Source organism: Watersipora subatra, chromosome 10 (genome assembly GCF_963576615.1).
Source record: "Watersipora subatra chromosome 10, tzWatSuba1.1, whole genome shotgun sequence".
Taxonomy (NCBI): domain Eukaryota; kingdom Metazoa; phylum Bryozoa; class Gymnolaemata; order Cheilostomatida; family Watersiporidae; genus Watersipora; species Watersipora subatra.
The window spans coordinates 36969698-36992112 of NC_088717.1; the positions used below are offsets into that span (position 1 = coordinate 36969698).

The window sequence follows — 22415 nt, forward strand, 5'->3', positions numbered from 1 at the left end:
AGCGCTGATATTCAGTAGTGGGTATTGTGCTTAGGCCTGAGTAACTGCACAGAACTATCTTATATCCGTGGTGCCTGATAAATACTTGTCGCTTTTTAATGGCATTTGGTCTAGCAATGTACTCACTATGGAACCTACATGTTCAAAGTTGTTTTTATGTAGACCAAACAAGTTCGCTCATTTTCAACAGAACATTGCTATGGCATGAAAATTGCACAAAAGTGATTTTAGCAACCATTAACATGCTGGATCAACACTGCCAGTAGTGTGTGCCCATTGTTACCGGCATCTGCCTGTGTAGCTAAAATTATTATTTTTGTGCTAGACCAATATTTTTGCCTAAACTTTTGTATTTTACTCTGCAACTCTACTACTTTATTTTCTATTTTGCGTCATATAATTTTAATTAGTAACTTGGTATTTTACGTTTCAGTATGTAATTTCAATCTTGTAAATTCAACATTCGTGAAGAAGTTTTAACAGGCAACTAACCTGTAGAGCATATTTTCTGTGTCAGATCCTAATGCAGTTTGGTTGCTAGGGCTGTAAAAGCCAAGTACAGTTTGTGTGTTCATCATTTGTGGTACTGCATCTTTCCTAAAGGAATCAATGTGTGACATATGATGGTCAGGGAAATGACAGACCTAACAGTTAGTCATAGCAACAGCACTGCTTGTACAGGTTGACTTTCAAAGACGAGTTTGCATAAAATTTTATGAAGTTTTATCAGAAAATATTGGTATTTTTCCACCAATTGCTATTGTTTTTTTTATGTTTGAGGTCACCTGACTAGCAATATATTTTAAGACTAAAATTGAAGCAACTTGACTGTAGTTAAAAAAACTCAGAAGAACAGCAATTTCAACCCTCCTCTATAAGCTTTGGCTGAAATCGTTAACACGAGATGCTTTTATGAATGGATGATTGTGTAATTTGGAACCGCAGTCATGTCAGCTGTTAATATGCTACCTTTTTTGTCCAAACTCACATGAGATATGATACATACTGCAGTTACAGTACTGCCAATCTTGTTATGTTTAGGTTTGTGACAACACCTGCATCGGTTCAGCTTTTAACCGATGTCAAAAACCTGCAGCCACTTCTTTAACATGTCATAGTTTTTCTAAACATCAACCTTACCTGTTACTGTAGACTCATGCAGGTAGTCTTCTGTAGGTGAAAAAGGTGACAAAGGATTTGAAGGACTGGTAGGTCGTCGAGGAGAGAAAGGACAACCTGGTTTGGTCGGTCTGCCTGGTATTGGTGGAGATCGAGGTCTGCAAGGTCAACCAGGCTTTGATGGATTACCAGTAAGTCAGTCCATCTTACTTGACAGCTAATTTAGCTGCACTTGCCATGTTCACAAGTTATGTAAGTAGTATATACATGTAAGTTCGTATAAGTTGTATATATTTATAAGTTCGTAACATATAAAATTGAATAGTGATCAAAATAAGACTTGTGGTAATGTTCTGGTTATTGTTATGGTTGTTAGTAGTGATAGTCCTGGTAACTATGCATAACTATTACAATAAATGGTTATTATCATGAACTAATACCCTAGAAGTCAGGCGTGCTGTAAGAGATCATCAGGAGAGTCAATAAAGCGCAGAGAATAACTATCTGCAGAACTATTTTGAAAACCTGGATGGAAGTTGATTACTGCAGGTGTTAGAGTGTCGGTCTACCAAGCTAATGTCATGAGTTAAAGTCTTGTTAAAAGCAATATTTTATCTTAACTTCTAGCTGTAGCTTCAGACAAATGGACACACCTCTTATTATAGTAATGAAGATTGTTGCAGTGTTATTGAAATTGTTAGTTATTTTATTCGGCAAAGTTATTTTGAAAAGATTGTCACCAAGATGTGATTTTGGAGCTCGCTGTCATCTATAACGCATTCTCTATTGGTTGCTCACTTGTAGAGAGAAAGTTATGTTTTATTGAATCATTCTGCTTCATATTCCATGATTTAGCATGTTGTTTGCTTCTGCTTTTCACTCCATGAACTAGTTTGAGGCTCGGTTAAAAATACCTTTTGAAATGCAGGGAGAGAGGGGACCAAGGGGAAACATGCAACTCCTGGATGGGTTCAATGGTACTAAAGGCCAGCCTGGATATGATGGTTTCACTGGATGGCCTGGATCAGATGGAGTTCAAGGACCGAAAGGCTATAAAGGTTACATCTGATATTCCTTTGGTTTATTGACTTACTTTTGATATTGCTTTTGTATAGTGGACGTACCTCTGATAATCTTTTGATTTAGTAGACTTACTTTTGGTATTGTTTCTGTATAGTGGACTCACCTCTGATATTCCTCTGATTTAGTAGACTTATTTTTAGTATTGCTTCTTTATAGTAGACTCACCTCTGCCATTTTTTTGGTTTGGTAGGCTTAGCTTTCGGTATTCCTTTTGTATAGCAGACCTACTACTGATATTACTTCTGTGTTGCGTACTTATGCTATGAAACTATTAATGATTAACAATTTATTATCTTATACCTGTTACTACTAAAGATTTATTTAACATATCATGTTGAATGAATCGCATAATGAATCGCTTATCTACACTTTAACCTTAGATATAAATGCTTTCTTTCGGTAGGCTCTAATGGAGACACCGGTAGACCCGGAATACGTGGCAACAAAGGTGCCAAAGGAGCTGATGGCTATCCAGGTACTCGTGGGCTGAAAGGTGATATAGGTGATATTGGCGAGTATGGAAGACCAGGAGCACCGGGAGATAAAGGATATCCGGGACCTCCAGGTATTGCCCAGCAAAAAATGTTGTCAATCTCTTTTTTACAGCCAGATGTGTCAATGACTGACTGTCTTATGGTGGCAGCTTTAACGCTGATTTTCATTCAGCTACATTTTCTACTTTCTCTTGCCACATCTTTGTCTCTAGTTCCTTCAACTTCTCATGTTATACTTAGCTACATCTTAATATTTCTGTCTGGGTCTGTCTTGATTCCTCTTACCAAAGCCAATTCCGTACAACCGAATTGAATGCAAGCATAGTTCGTTTTTATAAGAAGGCTGTGAACACGAGGTTCCATGTGCATTTTAACAGCTTTAGAGCTTATTGCTTTAATTAAAAAAACATTCATGCGATAGATATGCATGTGATAGCCAGAACTAATACCTAGTTTCTACATGAAGATTGCTGAACTAGTGAAACAGCGTCCATGTTCTGACTGAATAGAGTTACACCTGAAATGGAAATGTTTGTTTTGTGGAACTAATGTGAACACTGATAAGGCCAGAAGTTATTTTTAAACAGAATTATATTAGACTCGCTAGTTAAAATGAATTTTAAATGTTTTAAACCTTCCAAAAATTCGTGAAAAGTTACTAATATTTTAGCATTGTTTTTTTTGTCTACCAAAGCTTCAATGGTTACACCAACAGTTTAAACGTGAAGTTATTAAAAAGTGCGCCTGACCCATCCATATTTGTTTATGTGTCACAAATATGCCTTAAAAGTCCCTCTCTCATTTATTTCTATATTTAGATGCATTGAATAACATTAGCCGTTCAGTTGTCCGCTTTGTCGTCAAGGCCACTATCATCACATGCATAAGGTAATAGTAACTGTGCTTTTGGATTTCCCACATGCATGGGTATGCAACTCCAATCACTTGTTCTTCACAATTTCAAAAGAAATAAGATAGTCATTGTCTGATTAGAATACACAATGGTACATGATAACCAATACAGGCGTTTGATGGCAGCAGATAAGCACATGGGTGTTGAAGTATCAACAAAAACCGTAGCCTGAGATCTTAATATTTTAATGTATTCAGGCTACGATAACTGAATGCTAACTCGATAACAAGAAGGTTTTGTGTATGCTAAAAAGTTTAAATACTTTGACAAATGAATTATTGAGTCAAATACTGTGAGTAGAAGATAGCTCTAAATTTATGGATATGTGTAGAACTAAACAAAAGCTTATCGGGTGTTTCAGTATATGATAGGTGTTTTTCAACATTTTATCATGCGCACCTTGTAGGATACTTGTTGGGAGTCCGAAAGTGACTTAACTTTTGATCACGAGCAGAAATTAGTAACTATGAAACGACTTCAACATCTTTGCTTTTTGGAAGCATTTTGCCTGTTTTTTGCGTGTCTACATTTAGATTAGTGTTATTTATGAAAAATACCTGCTATTATAAAGATACTGCTGTGAAAATAGGTGAATATAATCTCTTGACAAAATTGTAATTGGAACTGCCTTAGGTGTGACAAGGTTTACCGCTCATAATCAATATTTTTCCTTGTATCAAATGAAAGTACATGTAATTGGTTATATTTCCCCTATTGTTATCAGCTATGCAATCTGGATTAGTCATGTTGTTCAATCCGATGTTTACAGGGAACACATATGAGACTGGCTTTGTTGTGGTTCGTCATAGCCAATCAAGAAACATCCCGCAATGCCCTCGTGAAACTACCTTGCTTTGGTCAGGATACAGCCTTCTTCATTTGGAAGGGAATGAGAACTCAAAGAGCCAAGATTTGGGTAAGTAACAAGCAAAGTAAAATTATGTGTTTTAGAATTATCTGTGTAAGGGAATATAATAACAAAGTTACATAATATGTTGTATTATCTGTGTAAGGGAATATAATAACAAAGTTACATAATATGATGTATTACCTGCATAAGGGAATATAACAACAGAGTTACATAATATGTTGTATTATCTGTGTAAGGAATAAAATAACAGAGTTACATATGCGACATGTTAACTCTGACATATAACGATAGAGTGAGGACAACTCTGACATATAGCATTAGAGTGAGGACAACTCCGAAATATAACGATAGAGTGAGGACAACTCTGATGTATAATGTTAGAGTGAGGACAACTCTGACATATATGTATGTATGTCTGACATATGTATGTATGACATACATATGTATGCCATACATACATATGTATGTCTGACATACTGTACATATATGTATTATCTGTGTAAGAGACCAAAATAACAGAGTTACATAATATGATATCTGACTAAGTTTAATTTGGTACTGGCATAACTGTCAAAATGAACGGTGAAATTACTAGCAATGGCATAAAAACGATAAGCAGTCATTTAAAAGGAAGGTAGATAGTGTCTGCAGATGTACATGTGCATATATATATATATATAAATAAATAAATATAAATATGTATATATATATATTTATATATATATGCACATGAACATATATAATTTATATACCCAGGATTACGAGCTTAGTCCCAAAATGCACTAAGCGCGTATGTCGAAGTATGACTGTGTGTGTGCGTGTGTGTTCATAATTCTTGTAGGCGTAAATATACATATATATACATGTATATACATATATACAGTCAAACATGGATAACTCGAACTTCAAGGGACCGAGCAAAAGTGTTCGAATTATCAGAGCGTTCAAGTTATCAGAGCACTGTCACAAGTCCATATATTTACTTATTTATTAGTAGATACATGTACATATACAAACTATAATATAAATCAAAAGCACAAATGGCTTGTTTCAAATTAAATGCTTCTAATGTAAAGTTTAAAACGTTTTCATGAAAAAGTATAAAGATTTTTCTATCACTTGAGATTGGTTTGTTGTTTGAGGTGATGTTATTGCCAGGACGTTTTTTAGATTGACATTGGCAAAACTTGATCGTTGTTGAAATGCTCAAAAGAAAAGACATTTTTTTCTTTTGGGGTTTTACCCACGATCAATTTTGCCGTTTTTTCTTGAAGTTTATGCAGATTACTTTACTTTACCTGGGATTCATTAAGAGCAACACTCCGAGGCAGTTCAATTAGAAGTTTTACGAGGTTTTACGGTACATTCTATATCACTCACGCTTTTTTAATAGATACTTATTGAATGTACACACGTATTCTGTGTTTAGGTCAAACGATGAATAGTTTTTTGTAGCTCAGACAACGTATTACAACAATTTTAAGACGTTTTAAACATTCAACATTCCGACGTTGATTCAACACGGAATCAACGTCGGAAAACTATTCATCACGGGCTAGCTGGGTTACGCCGCGCACTCAAGGATTTCGCCACGCACATACAAAACAACAGACGATTTTTGTTTTGTATGTGCGTGGCAAAAATCCGTGCGCGCGTGACCCGGCTAGCCCGTGCTATTCATCGTATCGCAGTATAAATCAAATTTCACCAAACTTTTAGAAAAGTCGTTGACAAAAATATTTTGCCGATGGTGGTAATAACGACGCTTATGAATTACGAAAAGATGAAGTTTACCTCTATGGCTTTGAATAAAGTGATTTTCTAAAGCGATAACAACCGTTTCGGTATCCGTTGGGCAAAAAAACAGTTCGAATTAACAGTGTTGAGTTCGAGTTATCTATAGCAATTTATCATTACGTGGGAACGGACCAAAGGAAATGTTCAAATTAACCATGTGTTCGAGCTATCCGTGGACGAGTTATCCATGTTTGACTGTATATCTATACTACCTGTTCTATCCGATGTTGCCCGGGTAATAAAATGTCTTTGGACAGAAAATTGATTTGTTTTTAACATATATAACAACATTTACCATTCTAACTTTCAAACTACATATCATGAGAGAAGTGTTTTGTGTAGTTGAAATAAATTAAGAGAGAAAATTAAAACAACTTTAAAGGTTTTCAAACTACGTCAAACAACTGTAACTTTCGAACCTCATATTATGAGGAAAACATTTTGTGCAGGTCAAATAAATAAAAAAATAAATTGATTATAATAGTTTTCAAACCACTGTAAACTTAAAATTTCAAAACTTTCAGCGACGTGTATTTTTTTAATAACGTACAGTGGAACTTCGGTTCTCAAACATAAACCGTTCCAGAACGTTGTTAGAAAACCGAGTTGTTCGCGATCCGAGATGATTTTTCCCATTAGAATAAATGTATTTAAATTTTAATCCGTTCCAAAGCGAGAAAACAACTTCGGTAAAATATTTTACATTTCACACCATAAACTGTACTGTATACTGCATACTATAAATAAAAACAGGTAGATATAGATCGTGTTTAAGTTTAATAAAAGGTTTTCTGTTTATGATGATGGAAAAAGAAAACAAAAGTAAACATTTCGTATGTTTTGTTCTTAAAACATCAAAAAACATTGAAGGTTAAGGTACAATAACAAAAATTACAGAAATTGGTAATAAAACAGCAAAAATGCAACAGATCAGTTACATTAAAATCGTAGAAAAAATAAAATACAAACAGCAATGGAATGTTTGCTTCACATCTTTGAAGGATAATCCTCCTCCAGAACAAAACCCGACTAGAGGGGTTATCCCCCTAGCAAATCTCTTCAGCAAAGGAGACATCGTCCCAGATGGTTCCTCCCTTTTTGTAAAGAATTTATGTAGCGTAAATTGCTTTTCCATTTGTTAACGAATATTTCCATGCTGTTTCCGGAGCTGTTTTAATTTTAATGCGCATGTTCCTGCTTGGTCGAGAACTGATTTTATGTTCAAGATCCGAGATGAAAAAATCTCAAAATCTTCGGTCGAAAATTGAGTTGGTCAAGAACCGAAGCTTTCGCGAACTAAAGTTTCACTGTATATAATCAGTGCACACATCGCCAAATTTTAATTTTGAGAGAATCTATTGTTGATACTGTTTTGCTAAAAACAAATTAGCCCAAGTATGGCGAGGACGAAAAAGCATCGCGTTTCATAGAGCTAAAGGAGTTGGTAGAGTTTCAATTAATACGTCATTTTTGTGTGAAAACGGGAAAGGATGTATACGTTATGTAGTATGTGCTCTGTATCACAAGAGCTTTCGTGGTCTCATGGTTAGGGCAAATCCAGCATAATGTGAATTTTCAACTCCAAGACTTTAATCACTATAGCTGGACATATGGAATACAAAAAACAGACAGAAGACAGACTTTGAGAAATATATATATATAGATAGATATGCGTTCATAGTTTTCGGAGGTGTACATACATCTGGGTTCATAGTACATATCTTAAGTTCACACTGTATTTATTAAGTAGTTGTGTGTGAAAGGCTTTATTCAGATTGTAAAAGTGGTGCAAGACATTTGTACATAGTTTTCATTTTCTGTTTAGTAGACGTTTACTTATGCTTTCTATTTTTAGCCATTTTCAAGTATTATAATTATTTTGAATTTTCCGTTACTTTTAAATGCAAAGTGATTCGGGTTTTCACATAGTTCCTCCCATATGCTGCCATGAAGTGTGATTAATCATGTGCTACTATGATGCGCTGTTCATCACATGCTACTAGGATATGTAGTTCATCACATGCTACTATGATATGTGGTTCATCACATGCTACTATGATATGTGGTTCATCACATGCTACTATGATATGTGGTTCATCACATGCTACTATGATATGTGGTTCATCACATGCTACAATGATATGTAGTTCATCACATGCTACGATGAAGTGTGGTTCATCACATGCTACTATGATATGTGGTTCATCACGTGCTACTATGATGCGCTGTTCATCACATGCTACTATGATATGCGGTTCATCACGTGCTACTAGGATATGTCGTTCATCATGTGCTACTATGATATGTGGTTCATCACGTGTTACTATGATGCGCTGTTCATCACATGCTACTATGATATGTGGTTCATCACGTGCTACTAGGATATGTCGTTCATCATGTGCTACTATGATATGTGGCTCATCACATGCTACTATGATGTGTGTTTATCACTTGCTACTACGATGTGTGTTCATCACATGCTACTATGCATATTTTAGGTTTGGCAGGCTCATGTCTCCCCCAATTCTCCATGATGCCATTCCTGTTCTGTGACTTCAACTCGGTCTGCCATTATGCAGAGAGAAACAGTCTTTCCTATTGGATGTCCACAACTGAACCACTACCAATGATGCCAGTAGAGGGTGAGGCGTTAAGGTATGCAAGCAAAACATATTTCATTTTAATCGATCTTGTTATATGTAGTTTTCTTATTAAAATGTGTTTTGACCAATCATAATATACCCTACAGGATGAAAATATTTGATAAATTTAATAATTCACGACTTCGCGAACAGTCTATTCTGCGAATTATTAAATTCCACGAATAATTAGTTCTATTTTTAAACACAAGGGAGAATAACTACTGCTTAAAATTAAAAACTAGTCGCTAGGCAGAAGTAGTAAACGTAGCTGAGTTCCAAATTTTTTAAAATCATCGCCGGGCTTTGAGTTAACCCCATTGACAATGCATCACACTTCTTTACAAAATTATTCAAGGTTGTCACAAGTTATTCGGCATGGCGTCGTCATCGCAAAAATCTCTTTTACATCTTTTTACATTGAAATCGACTTCATCAACCTCTAATAACAGAGTTGATGATGATAATGATTCCGATCTGGACATTATGGTATGTATTTGATTTGCAGTCCAGATACGTTTTGCCATAATTAACCAAATACTTTCCATGATCAACTTGTAGTTGTCAGCTAAATAGAAACCTAAACACATGATGTACACACGTGGAGGGTTAACTCTATTGCTAGCGGCAATAGAGTTAACCTTAATAGAGAGTGATGGTGTTCATCTGCGAATAAATTAGTCCGCGAATATGCATGAAAAAGGCAATTTGAGCAAACCTTTACTCCGCGAATATTTTCATCCTGTAGGGTAATATTTAATCGTGATTTCTGGAGCAAAAATTGAACAAAGCTGTTTAAAAACTTTGCCAGTTGAAAGGTAATCACAACAAAAAGACATGAAATGTGTTACATTATAATGTTGAGCTATGTTATTAACCTAGCGAGGAGGAAAGACTTTTCGTTGCTACAAGCTATCTAGATGTTGCTGTTATCAAAATTCATTTTTGCTGATTCGTTCATTCATTTTTTAACTTGTGATTTGAATTGTGATGCAAATCTTCAGTAGTCTTTGTATTAAACTAGAGATGCTCCAGATACCAATCCAATTTGACAATTTTCATTAAAAGCGAACTAGATTCAGATACCATTACATATTTTTTGTATTTCATGGCACGTTGCTTTTTTCATTCAGAACATATCACTAAAATATGCATCTCTTTATTTGTTAGTATAACAAAATATATAATTTAAATTTAGTGTTGTGATGCTGGTAAATAGAAACATTACACTTCATTTTTAGATCGGGATTAGTTGTAAAAGTTTTTAATTAATGTAAATAGGAATTGCAACGTGTATTATTAACATCTAACTGAAATGAGACAATTACTCACCCAGTTTAGGAGTTAATTTGTTTGGCAGCAATTGAATGTAACATGGCAGTTTCGGAACTTATTAGTTATTTGTAATCGAGGGGTAAAAGCTTTGTGTTTGTTAAATGCGTTAGTGAGATGAGGTAGGATATTATTATGATTAATAGCATATTTCTAGAAAGCATCCAAAGTTTTAAACATATTCAATCAAAGATCAGCATCAGCTAGATACTTGGCTTAGAGGTCAATATCAAAATCAGGGCATCTCTATATTCAACTAAACTGACCACATTATCCTTGATTTTGGATCTTCTTCTCAAGTGGCCATTTTGTTTTTTAAGTTTTAGTTGGTGTCACTGAAAAGTAGATGGTAGCATGTGACCAAAACTAGGATTTATCTTGCTACCTGTAACTGAATGTAAATATGCTGCATCAAATGCAATTATACATAGGTATACTAGTAGGTATGCTAGTACGCAGGCAGTCCGGTGCGCTCTGAGAAATTGCCAAATGTTCTGATAAAGCGATATATATATATTTATATATATATACCTATATATATATAATAGCATATGTAGCATGCGTATTTACTTATATATATATATGTATATATATAATAGTTGGATGCCCAGCGTTGCCCGAGTATTTAAAATCTGCCTATAAACAATGAGGGGTAATGAAGTTGCCTGCCACTCGCTATTAGCCTGGCAAAATGGCAATGGATAATTTGAGTAGCTTATTAATAAGAGCTAACTACTTGCTCTCACAATTGAGGTTGCATAAAATTATGCTACCGCCCTCCATGACGTTGCGCCATCAGGTTGCGTCCGTAACAGAGAGCGGTTGTATATTTGCACCCACATAACGACATATATCGCCTACCGAATGCATCAAGCTTGTGTGGCTGAATTGGTAAGGCATTGGACTGGCGAAGGAGAGGGTCTGAGATTAAATTTTCTTGATATTATATTTCGAGGTTTAAATAGCTATAGCCAGCAATACACAACGACAGAAACGCAAACTTTGAGAAATATATAGATATATATAATATATATGGTGAATTAGCTTAAGATAATTGAAACAAACCAAGTTAAGTTAAAGTCAGGTCAAGGTTCATTCTTCATCAAGAAAATTATCTTGCACTTACCAAGCAGCATAAATGGATACTGAACAAGTATTGCAAAAGCCAGCACCTTTTTTACAATTGTGTCTCTTTGCAGGCCGTATGTAAGCCGGTGTGCTGTCTGCGAGACTTCCTCTAATGTAATGGCTATTCATAGCCAGGATTATACTATCCCGGAATGTCCTAATGGATGGGAGGGCCTCTGGATTGGTTACAGCTTTGTTTTGGTGAGTTTCAATGCTTTAGTGTATTTGGTTTTGTGAATGAAACTGTCTTGTTAACCGATTTTATTTTTGTAAGAGAGGAAGTTTCCATGAACTTGCTTCGGTAAGCTGTACTTTTTTCATACAATTTGTGATTTCAAGTTTGAGAATTGTTTGATATTAAAGCTGCAAAATATTAGTATGTGGTTTAATTTTTCAAAATTCTACATAAAATGGGGCCAAGATTTGACACTATACTTGAGGTGATTCTCGGCATACAAAATTGAAGTTCTCGAAACGTCGCAGTTTTGCAAGTAAAAGTAAAGAGCCTGAGGGTGAAATGTAAAATTAATACATTAAGTTAAAAAATAATAAGCAATATGTAAGCCAAGCTAGTTTAAAGCTTACTTGGTACAAGTTAGAATAAGTTACATACATTGCTTACCTCTATCACTACCTCTACCTGCAAGTGTACGATAAAGCGACAGTAAAAATCTTTTTTCAGCTGCTGCTTCCTATTTAATTTATTTTATGCAATTTTCCTTACATTTTTAGAACACATTAATTTTGTTGCAATGGGTAATCATATGCATCGTAGTTTTTTTAATATGAAATGAATTAAATTAATTACAGTATAGCCTTATGAGTATAGTTGATCTAACATACAATGGTTTTAACATATACTGTAGTTGATCCGACATACAATTGTTTTAACATATGTTGCAGTTGATTCAACATACAATGGTTTTAACATATACCGTAGTTAATCCAACATACAATGGTTTTAACATATGTTGCAGTTGATTCAACATACAATGGTTTTAACATATGTTGCAGTTGATCCAACATACAATGGTTTTAACAACAAAGCAGGTCTCAGACCTAATGAAATTCATATCTAGACGTTTGACAATAATCACTTTTTATTTAGTTGATTAGCTGCAATTTTGTTTAAGGTTACCTCAGCTACTAACAATGAGTCCCTCACACCATTACCTCACAGCATAGTAAATACTGTTGTTTGCAGCATACAGCCGCAGGTGGCAACGGAGGTGGACAAATGCTCTCCTCTCCTGGCTCGTGTCTAGAGAATTTCAGGACTTCTCCTTTCATAGAATGCAACGGTGCACAGGGTACCTGCCATTACTTCTCAGACAAGTTCAGCTTCTGGCTGAGAACTCAAGATGACAACAGCCAGTGGGAGGCACCTGACAGCGAAACCTTAAAACCACCGAATCAGCGAGATCGAGTCAGCAGGTGTCAAGTATGTCAGAGAGGAAGGGTTAGGAGATTGTGAATGACAGACAACTCATCTTAAACTTCCGAAAACTTACTATTAGAGATGTGTTTCATGGAATTAGACTAAGAAGGCTTCAAACGGTTGTGTTTGTATATTGGACATTGTTTGTGATACTGCTGAACTGTATATACTATCCAAGGAGTTGAAACATAATATCACATGACTGTAGCAGTTTATTTTTACATAATTTTAAGATTCGAACGTAGTATTGTAGCTTAATGAAAACCTCAAATCAATTTTTACGGGATTTATGTTTTCTACTTGAAAAACTTACCATGAAATCTGTTAGCTGACCAATCACAGTGTAAACACAGCTTTGGTTGGCTGTAAAGGTGCTAAGCATATATTTATATGAAGTATTTTGAAACAAAATGTCTTTAATTTTTATTGATCTGCCATACGCTAATTTACTAATGTACTAGTGAGAGTATACACAGCAAAAATATATTATTGAAAATACCTGGAAAACAATATATTTTGCAAAGTAATAAGTATTCTTAGTCCGTTCTAGTGCTGGTTAGTCAAACTATATACAGATCATTGTTGTGACAAGCAATAAATTGTCAACTAGAATTTTAGTTCTGCTTTATTTATTATAAACAATTTATTGACTTATGCTCTAAATTTAAATGAATCGAGTGAGAAATATTTGAAAGAATGCAGAGGAATGTAGAGCCCAGACACTTTATAAACTTATCAATATAATGTGACTCGGTGATACAATCAACAATAGATGAATGGTGATACAAGATACGCCATGGGTTTGGAATTTACATTGTTTGTATAATTCAATGAATTAAACCATTTGAGTAATTTCTGGCTCAATATATATAGCAGTTTTTTATGGAATACCTATGCAATTATTTTTTATATTAGAACACTTGAGATATAACATGTTTTAGTAACAAGCACTAACGATATGATCATATACTATCATACAAGATAGGATAACATCAAAATGACATGCAACAAAATGCAAATTAAACTTGTCGCTTCATAAGACTGACGTTAATCTTTTTATTACGATTCATGCAATGAATAAACCTAGTGATCACCATAATTATGATATAGTGAAAATCAATCGTTTAATTTTAAAAAATACTTGCTGCATCGAAAAATTAGTTGAAGCAATGATAGACAGCCCCCAGTATACAGGGGGGGCTGTATACCGTATCATTGAAGTTGGCAATTCCCAATAGACGTTGTGCAATTTTGCCAATTGCACAATACTTCACAAAAAACATTGAACTTATTGAATCGGATTTGGGCACCCTCCTGAGAAGACGATTGACAAGACTATTATTACAAAGATGACAGCTTAATAAATTTGTGACTCACTTGTGACTATTTGTCAAGTTGAGTTTATGCAACAAATATGTGATACAACAACTTCTCTGCTCTATTCCTAATATCAGACAAAATCAAGGAGGAAAAAATTCTTAATTTGGTAGGTATGGAAAGGATGCCAATTATCCACAACACATTTACTGTTCACAAAAAAAGCTAATAGGGCTTTTCGTGACCAGGTCAAAAATTGTATAGTAGTACATACATGATACATCAAATCTAGAGTAATGCCATCTGTAGAAATCAAATCATACAAAAAGAAGACACAATTTATTTACAATACAACCAAAATAATCTAAACATTAATGCAAAAGGTGGACTAGAAACGAATATGAAAATGATGAGAGTGTTGTTAGAAGAATTGACTTGTGTAGTCTATAATGCAATTGATATATATATATACAAAGTTCTCAATATCTACAGAAACCATTCACCACGCGCCATGCTAGAAAATAATAGAGTTATAACCTTGACGTTATGAGCCGAACCACCAAAACAAATGAAATCTAGCCTAGATGGCAGAATACCAGCTATTGTGCTATCGGGCTGGGTTGGGATTTGTCTTAGGTTTAGGCATCTTTTCAAGAATGCTATAAATGTCTTTCTTCTCATCATAACCATCTTTCCAGAGATCATATAGAGTGAGAAGGAGTTGCATTATCTCCAGTACTTTGTCAAAGTCTACTGAAAGTTCGGCAAACCATTTTTGGCAGTCCTTTTGAAGCATCACACACGCCAGATGCATTGAGGCTGTAAATAATAATATTATTCTAGCTGCACTTGTATGAAACCAAAACTGTTCTATCTGAGATAACCTAATTCACACTCTCTTTTCAATACGGACTCTCTACATTACACAGTAGAAGATTTTATTATCATAAAATAAAACAACAAAACAAACAAAGAATGTCCCTCAACCAGCAGGGATTTTGAGAATTGTAAATGATTACTATGATTTTTTTTAAATTGTATAAACTTGCTTTTTGCATTTATCACACCACATGCCAATACTATTTTATCTATTTTCTTGTGGCACCATGTAAAACATTTTTGTCCATAAAAATGATTATGGACAGCCCAATGAAAGTATATGTATATATCTTGCTGAAAGCGCGAGCAGCCCATCGAGGAAGCACAACTCCAACAGCATTTATATGCATTGCTTATACCAAGGGGCACTAACCTATGGCTATAAGATATGGCGGATAAAGGAGTGCTGCATCTGTCCTCAGACTATCATTCACAACTCTCCAAGCAAGAGGAAGTATTGCATCTTCATTGAGCTCAGCGCAATATGCTGTCAAGGGTCTGTACGGTTGGAAAACTATCAGCGAGCAATCCTGCCATTGGATATTATAGTATGATGGTTCTCATTAAGACAGCCTTATACAATGATTGAAAGTATGTTTGTGTGAATACTCTTTGTAGAAAAAAATATGATACAGTGCAAGTGATTAAGCTACATGTGTGTCTAACCTAAATATGAGTTTGAAAAAATGTGGATATGTTGAACAACAATGCTAAGAGGGGAGGGGAATGAAACAGAGTAAGGAGTATTGTCTCTATCAGAAACTGTGAATATAAATAGCTGAAAAATGCCAACTGTTCCACATCTCTGCTGGCAATACTGATAAACCTTCAAGTGACAAGAGCAAAAAATGGTAGACGGCAGGATTTTCGTCTACTACCTGCAAGCGCTTGCTAGGTCTAATGGAAAAAATTGATGATAGCACAGATTGCAGAATGACACCTTTTTTACATCAGCCGATGCCATGAAAAAGCTACAAATGTGTTGCAGAACTTGGACACTTTTTCAACCCCTTCCACTACTACCATGAGTAACAAATTGAGCAGGTTCCGAATCAGACAAGTTACCACTGTTACTAAAGCTAACATATAACTACTACTGCTAAAATTGAAACAATCACTGTCATTAGTACTATAGCTCACTAAATAATCATTAGAAGTCCATTGATCTGCAATTAGTGAAACCTCCAAGCCTGGTTATTGCGAAGAAATTGCAATAAAAAATTAGTTTTTGCAAAGCAAAACTAAACTGAGTTTGGGCTGTAAACATGTTTTTAATTGGCTTAACGCAGGCAAAAAATTGTTTTGTCTAAATATAGGCTAAGTAATGAACACCTCACTAATCAGAAACGTTTTGTACGAAGTCTACTAAAGCCACACAACATGGCTCTTGGCCATATGGCACTTGACACGCTGTGCCAAGCCGCACTACGTGGCTCCTGGTACGCAATGAGTTAAGGAATTTTACAATAATAAAATTCCAAAGCAAAATAGTATATAATATAAAACCAAAAACGAGAGTGGAATGTGATATACCATCATTTCAAGGAGGAAGAATTCGCACTCGAAGATATGATTTTGTCTGTATGTATATTCCTGTTTAAACGCATATTGCATTTTTCCTTTAACGATGCTTCCACATATGGCAGCTATTTTGTTCGCTGAGATCAATCCAAACTCCTGTAAGAACAGCATGAACGAGTACACAATCGATGCTGAGATAATGAAAATATGCTAAAAAGAGACAGAAAAAGACGGTGCTTACCTCAACCTTGGACGCAAGTAGTATGCAAGTCGGAGACATTAGGAATGGGTCGATACATTTGAAAGAGCTCCTGAAACAGAAGAAATATTGTGAAATACACATGGAACGGTCTACCTCACAATTCCACGTGTAGCTGTGATGTACAGCGGTACTTGTGTTCTACGTGAGGTACACGTGGAATCGGCCAAAAATTTGATGAATAAGTGGATTTTTAGAGCAGCTGAAAGAAAGATAAATCAAACCAGCCCAACTAGACAAAAAATACTAAACTCAACACTAAATGATGTAGCTTATGACAATGGCAATGAGCGCCAGCCGAGACCCAAGCTGAATTTGAGTTGCATGAATGGTCACTGATGGTCACTGATTAGCTAGATGAAGTATAATTGTTTATAAGCTACAGCAAAATGGAAACTATTAAAATCAATAATTTGTATCAGAAATAGCAAAACATTTTGGGAGATTGTATTTATATCGAGTCCTCAAGTCCAGTATTCATGCATTTTTGGAAGACCAGTGTATATACGGTAAAGCCAAAGTTCCAGCTGATGACAAAAGCCCTACTTTAAGAGTCAAGTTGTTAGTTTCATGATTAACTTAAAACAACACAGCAAACATTAGAGTTGATTTTAGATTTTAGTATGATTGACGAAAACAAAATTTCATTTAATTGAATAATTATATTTTATAATCTACAACCGGTCACGAGTCTAAAATTGGAGAGTGACCAGCAATGCTTCTTGTATACCCGTAAGACCGATGTCGACACACTGACATAGTCTTTGACGCTCACATCTCACCTTAAACCAATTACAACCCATACATCATAAATATTAATACACTGACAGTTCCATGCACCATGAGAGATCATCAAGTGAAATAGCTATGGGCACAATTATGACAAAGTATTATTATAGTGAAGATTATGACCCCTCAACTTCATCAGTGTGTGAGCAATCCCTCAAAGATCATGTATGGTGTCTGCTTATCATACTGCAAGTAGAGGCTGTGTGTGTTTTTAAGAGAGAGTCATTGTTACACAAATAATGCTCTGTGATAGCTGGACATGTCTACTAGCCAGGAAACCACAATGACGGTAAACATGTCCAGTTGCAGAGAGTAGTTTAAGATTGAATGTCATTCCTGTCACCACCATTGGTCCTTTTGGGAATTGAACCCAACCTGTTGTTGGTAAGTCAGATGTTCTAGACCGGCAGGCCACAACTGCCCTCATCAGTAAAATTCAAATAACGCTTAAATCTTTGTATTTATTCGCTTGGGAAAATAATAAACCCATCAAAACCATCAAAACCTTGATCTAATACAGCCAAAAAAGGGTTTGGTCCAGTTTGTCTTGGTTTAACTGGTAATTCGAACTGAAGTTACTTGTTGCTATACCACACCTTCAACTGCTGCTCACATGATGGTGCTTATACTTTCATGCCTGAATATATGCACAACACTATACCATTGACATCAATAATTATTGAAAATCTGATGTGTAGTAGCCAATATTGAACATTATTTGTTTTCTTCAGAGTGAGACTGACTTGACTAGACTTATACATTTACAAGCGATCTATAATTCCTGAGTGAAAGTAATACTTACCTGGCGTAAAACCTTTTAAAATAGACGGTAGCAGTGGCAATAACTTGCTGCGGCACTTTCATAGACTCTCCTATGGCTTGTATGACTGGCAAAAGTTTAAATTTGAGTCATGAAAAGCAATCGATATTACGGTAAAATAACAGCTAATCTGATCAACAGCTCAATTTAAACATACAACCTTTACGCTAACCATTTAAAAGCTGGAAGATATTTCATAGTAACTCACAGTTAGCGAAGAAGATCATAATCTTCTGGTATTCTTCCTCCGTTAAAACAGTAAGGTCTGGTTTCCTTTTGAGGTAAATGTCTTGCCGAGCCAGAATCCATTCTGTGCTAGAAGACAAATACAACAACGTAACTATTACTATTCTCAAGCGTTCCAATCCTGCTTATCTTAAAACCAAATGCAAATCCATGGTAACAATGTTGCATAGCAATGCGTTTGTTAGTACCTTACATAACTTGTATATTACTTTAAAATATTATGCAGTAATACATAACGGTATTCCGATGACACTTTACTATTAGCAAAATTCTATGCAATATTTAACATATAGTATGTTCATATAAAATAGTAAAGATATTGGAGATATTAGTGGTGAAGTACACCATCAAAAGATATCTGGTAGTTTCTACTTAAAGCTTCTTATGTCATATCTTAAGACTATTTCGCTATGTGAAAGATTAAGAGCCATATGCAGCTAATCAGAGCACCAATTCTACAAATATCATCTTGAATGTATAAGTAAAGTGCTACTAGGTTAGCTCATAGTTTGAGAGCCTCGTAACAGAACAAGTCATTCATCAGCTAGTTGAAAAAATATTGTCTCACACTTTCTAAAGTTACAAAGAATAATAAAGTGTTTGATTATGAGACAAGGATACTGTTCTTACACACATGTCGATGGGCTTCAGGTGCAACTTTAGCTGACATATGATTCAGCCTGTGATTGAATTGATGAAAATCAGCTGTATTATGTGATATAATAGAATTCTAAATAATTTTATCATTGATCTTGGAATGTCTATGTCTTATTAAATTGACAATGTGAAGTGGTTGAAGTTTCCAGTAATACTAAGTAACTACGTAACTTTCCTAATAGTACTGCTTGCCTTCTGTTACATTCTATTAAACTCATTAAAAACCACAACACTCTTCTAGAAAACTTGTCAACAGAACACACAGAATGCACCAACTGTCACCACTTTAATTGTTCTGTGGATAAATTAGCTTTTTGTAAGGCTTGCACTTACTAATGCGAACTTTGCCAGAAGTTGCCTGCCATCGTTAGATTCCACCTTAAACAGTTGTGATAGACAACATATCACTTTGTATGTTTTCAGCACTAAAACATCTTTCTTACTACAAATGGGAAAGAAAGAGTCTAACAGACTAGTACATTCATATAGAGTTATCAATAGCTGTATTGCAGTCAAGTGGCTATATGAGTTCAACACGGCAGGATGGTAAGTGTGGATACATGAAACTGGAAGTTACTGAAGAAGATTGAAAAAGATAAGTGAAACTTTATAATTAATTATATATATATATATATATGTATACTGGGTGAATGCCTGGCATTGCTCGAGTAAAAAAGTCTTTGCGCAGAAAACTTATTTATATTTAATATATACAGTATTTACCGTTCTAACTTTTAAACTTCATATCGGAGAACTGTTTTTGTGCAATTCAAACAAATTAAGCAAATAATAAACAATGAGTACATGGAAGTGTTTGTATAAAAAGGTTGCTGTTGCAGCAGAAGCTCGTTGTATTCAAAGTTTGGATGGATGACACTGGTACCTCTCGATACTGGTACAAAGGTAAAAATGAGATATAGGACTGCCTGTTTGGTATTTCGTCTGACCGAATGGGGAGAAAATGTAGAGGCTATTCCTACTACAGATAATACAGTTGTCCACGAGAAAAGCATTTAGCTTGTACAGATTTAGCGCAACAGAAAATATGAGTGTAACGGCACATTTGAAATTGAAAAGGCTTATTTGAAAATTAAACATTAAAAATAGTTAACGGTGAAAAATTAGCTTTTTAAGAATAATAAATGAAAAAACAATAATAATAAATAATAAAACGTGTACATTGTGCAATTGCGAAAAATATTTACAGTATATGGTCAGAGTGATGGGATAAGAACGGCTTAGCCTTGTGGTTACACGCACTTGTTAGTAGACTTGCCATTTGAATGTCGCGAGTTTATAACCAGTACGAAGGTGATTATTCGTAGCTAAAGCTTTAACGCTATAACTGGACAGACGGACAACAGACAAATATTGAGATTTATATATACAGGCAAAAGGTAATATTAATTAATAATAAAAATTGCACATTTAGCGAATGCAATCGCAAAAAGGATATAATTTACGGTAAGAGCGATGGGAATGATAGGAACGGCTTAGCCTTGTGGCTATGCATGCTTGTTAGTAGACTGTGCTTTGAATGTCGTGAGTTCAAATCCAGCATGAAGGTGATTTTTTGTTGCTATAACTAGACAGACGAATGACAGTAACATTGAGATATATAGCTCAATGTTATATTTATGTAAATATATATGTATTTATTTACATGTATGTCAATGTATGCCTACATCCTTAATGATTGACATACATGTATGTCAATCACTATTGACTATTGTATAATATTGCAAGAGCGCATTTGCATGTAGTACTAGCATAAATATCTGATGTTACTGACAAATAAATAAAAAATAGTGTAGTAGTGAAATATGTTGCTTGTTAATTTGCTAAAAAAGCAATAATTTAGTAACAGCAGGAAACTAACCTTTGGTGAGACTTGAATTGAACTTCTTTGCTTGAGAGACAGTTCCTTTATCCTTTTGTCTACAAAAACACTATTGATTACATGTACGCCTATAAATAAAAACCAACAGACAACATGCATGCAAAAGGACATCCGAACAAACCCAAATAAATACTTGGATTCATGTGTATAAATATGAAATGCAAACATAAATGATTTTCACTCAATCAATTATCCCTTTCCATTGAAATCTTCACTAGGAGGTTTTTAGTCTATATACCAATTTACTTTAAAATTCTAGCCCATGCATCACTCTGAGTCAAAAACATGAGGGAGTTTCATTTCTTAAATAGCAAATGCTTCTTATAGCCAAACACAGTAAGTCTTCTTTATCTTTTTTGAACAAGTTTTTTTGTTCTTGCCTAGAAGTTTATCTGTGACTGAGTTGGCCTTTCCATAGAGTATAAGGTTAACAAATATATGTATAAGTTTTTACGAGCGTGGCTGCAAGCAAACTAGAAGTTGTGTGCTTTTTGAATGCAGAGAGTGCGTCTATGCTATTTTCACTTGTAGACAATTATTCCACTATATCACTTGTAGACAATTATTCCACTATACCCCTTGTAGACAATTATTCCACTATATCACTTGTAGACAATTATTCCACTATATCACTTGTAGACAATTATTCCACTATATCACTTGTAGACAATTATTTCACTATATCACTTGTAGATAATTATTCCACTATATCACTTGTAGACAATTATTCCACTATATCACTTGTAGATAATTGGTCTTGTTTTGGTGCAGTCATGTCTAGGTTCAAGTGGCATATAATTTAAACAATATTTTTAATGACATCGTACTTCCATTTCTATCTTAGAATTCGTGTCCTAAACATTTTTGGCACATGATTTTAAATTAAACATGCAAAAATTATCAACTTCCCTTTAGCTTATACGTTCAACTATAGCAATACATTTTTTAAGGCTTACAACCTAAAAAACATCGAGTAACGTTCATCCTGAAGGTAAACATTTGTAGACAAATAAATTTTGTACTAAATGAACATTCTCTTTCAATAGAGTGTCCTAGCCATACAGATATTGATTACAATATTGCATATTTATAAATTACGAAATTTTCAGCAAATCCAAGCATATCATTGTTTTATTTAACCATATCAATCAAATTAATTGAATTCATATGTAAGGGCATGACCTATCATTGCCAAAGCAATTTCATGGCGATC

The 22415-nt window shown here is 34.7% G+C and overlaps 2 protein-coding genes across 5 annotated transcripts in view; one reads left to right on the forward strand and one right to left on the reverse strand.

The window, feature by feature from the left end:
- The window catches only part of LOC137406665 (collagen alpha-2(IV) chain-like), a 97319-nt gene extending 83893 nt beyond the window's left edge, over positions 1-13426 (forward strand). For both annotated transcript variants that reach the window (XM_068093277.1, XM_068093275.1), the window contains 7 exons: positions 1177-1310; positions 2048-2177; positions 2606-2767; positions 4379-4525; positions 8776-8932; positions 11448-11577; positions 12581-13426. In XM_068093277.1, the coding sequence (XP_067949378.1) occupies positions 1177-1310; positions 2048-2177; positions 2606-2767; positions 4379-4525; positions 8776-8932; positions 11448-11577; positions 12581-12850 (1130 nt within the window). In that variant the 3' untranslated portion in view covers positions 12851-13426. The remainder of the gene's footprint in view (positions 1-1176; positions 1311-2047; positions 2178-2605; positions 2768-4378; positions 4526-8775; positions 8933-11447; positions 11578-12580) is intronic.
- Positions 13427-13850: 424 nt separating this feature from the next.
- LOC137407362 (cyclin-C-like) lies at positions 13851-21247 on the reverse strand. Of its 3 annotated transcripts, none has more exons than XM_068093993.1 (8): positions 21182-21247; positions 19636-19744; positions 18608-18714; positions 18382-18466; positions 16773-16842; positions 16544-16687; positions 15384-15540; positions 13851-14950 (listed from the first exon to the last, which is right to left on the reverse strand). In XM_068093993.1, exons 2-8 carry the CDS (start codon positions 19665-19667, stop codon positions 14739-14741), a joined length of 807 nt encoding a protein of 268 aa, XP_067950094.1. In that variant the 5' UTR covers positions 19668-19744; positions 21182-21247; the 3' UTR covers positions 13851-14738. The 3 variants fall into 3 exon arrangements, with proteins under 3 accessions (XP_067950094.1, XP_067950095.1, XP_067950096.1); XM_068093994.1 differs by having other exon boundaries at positions 19636-19680; positions 21182-21229; XM_068093995.1 differs by lacking the exon at positions 16544-16687.
- Between the last annotated feature and the right edge of the window lie 1168 nt (positions 21248-22415).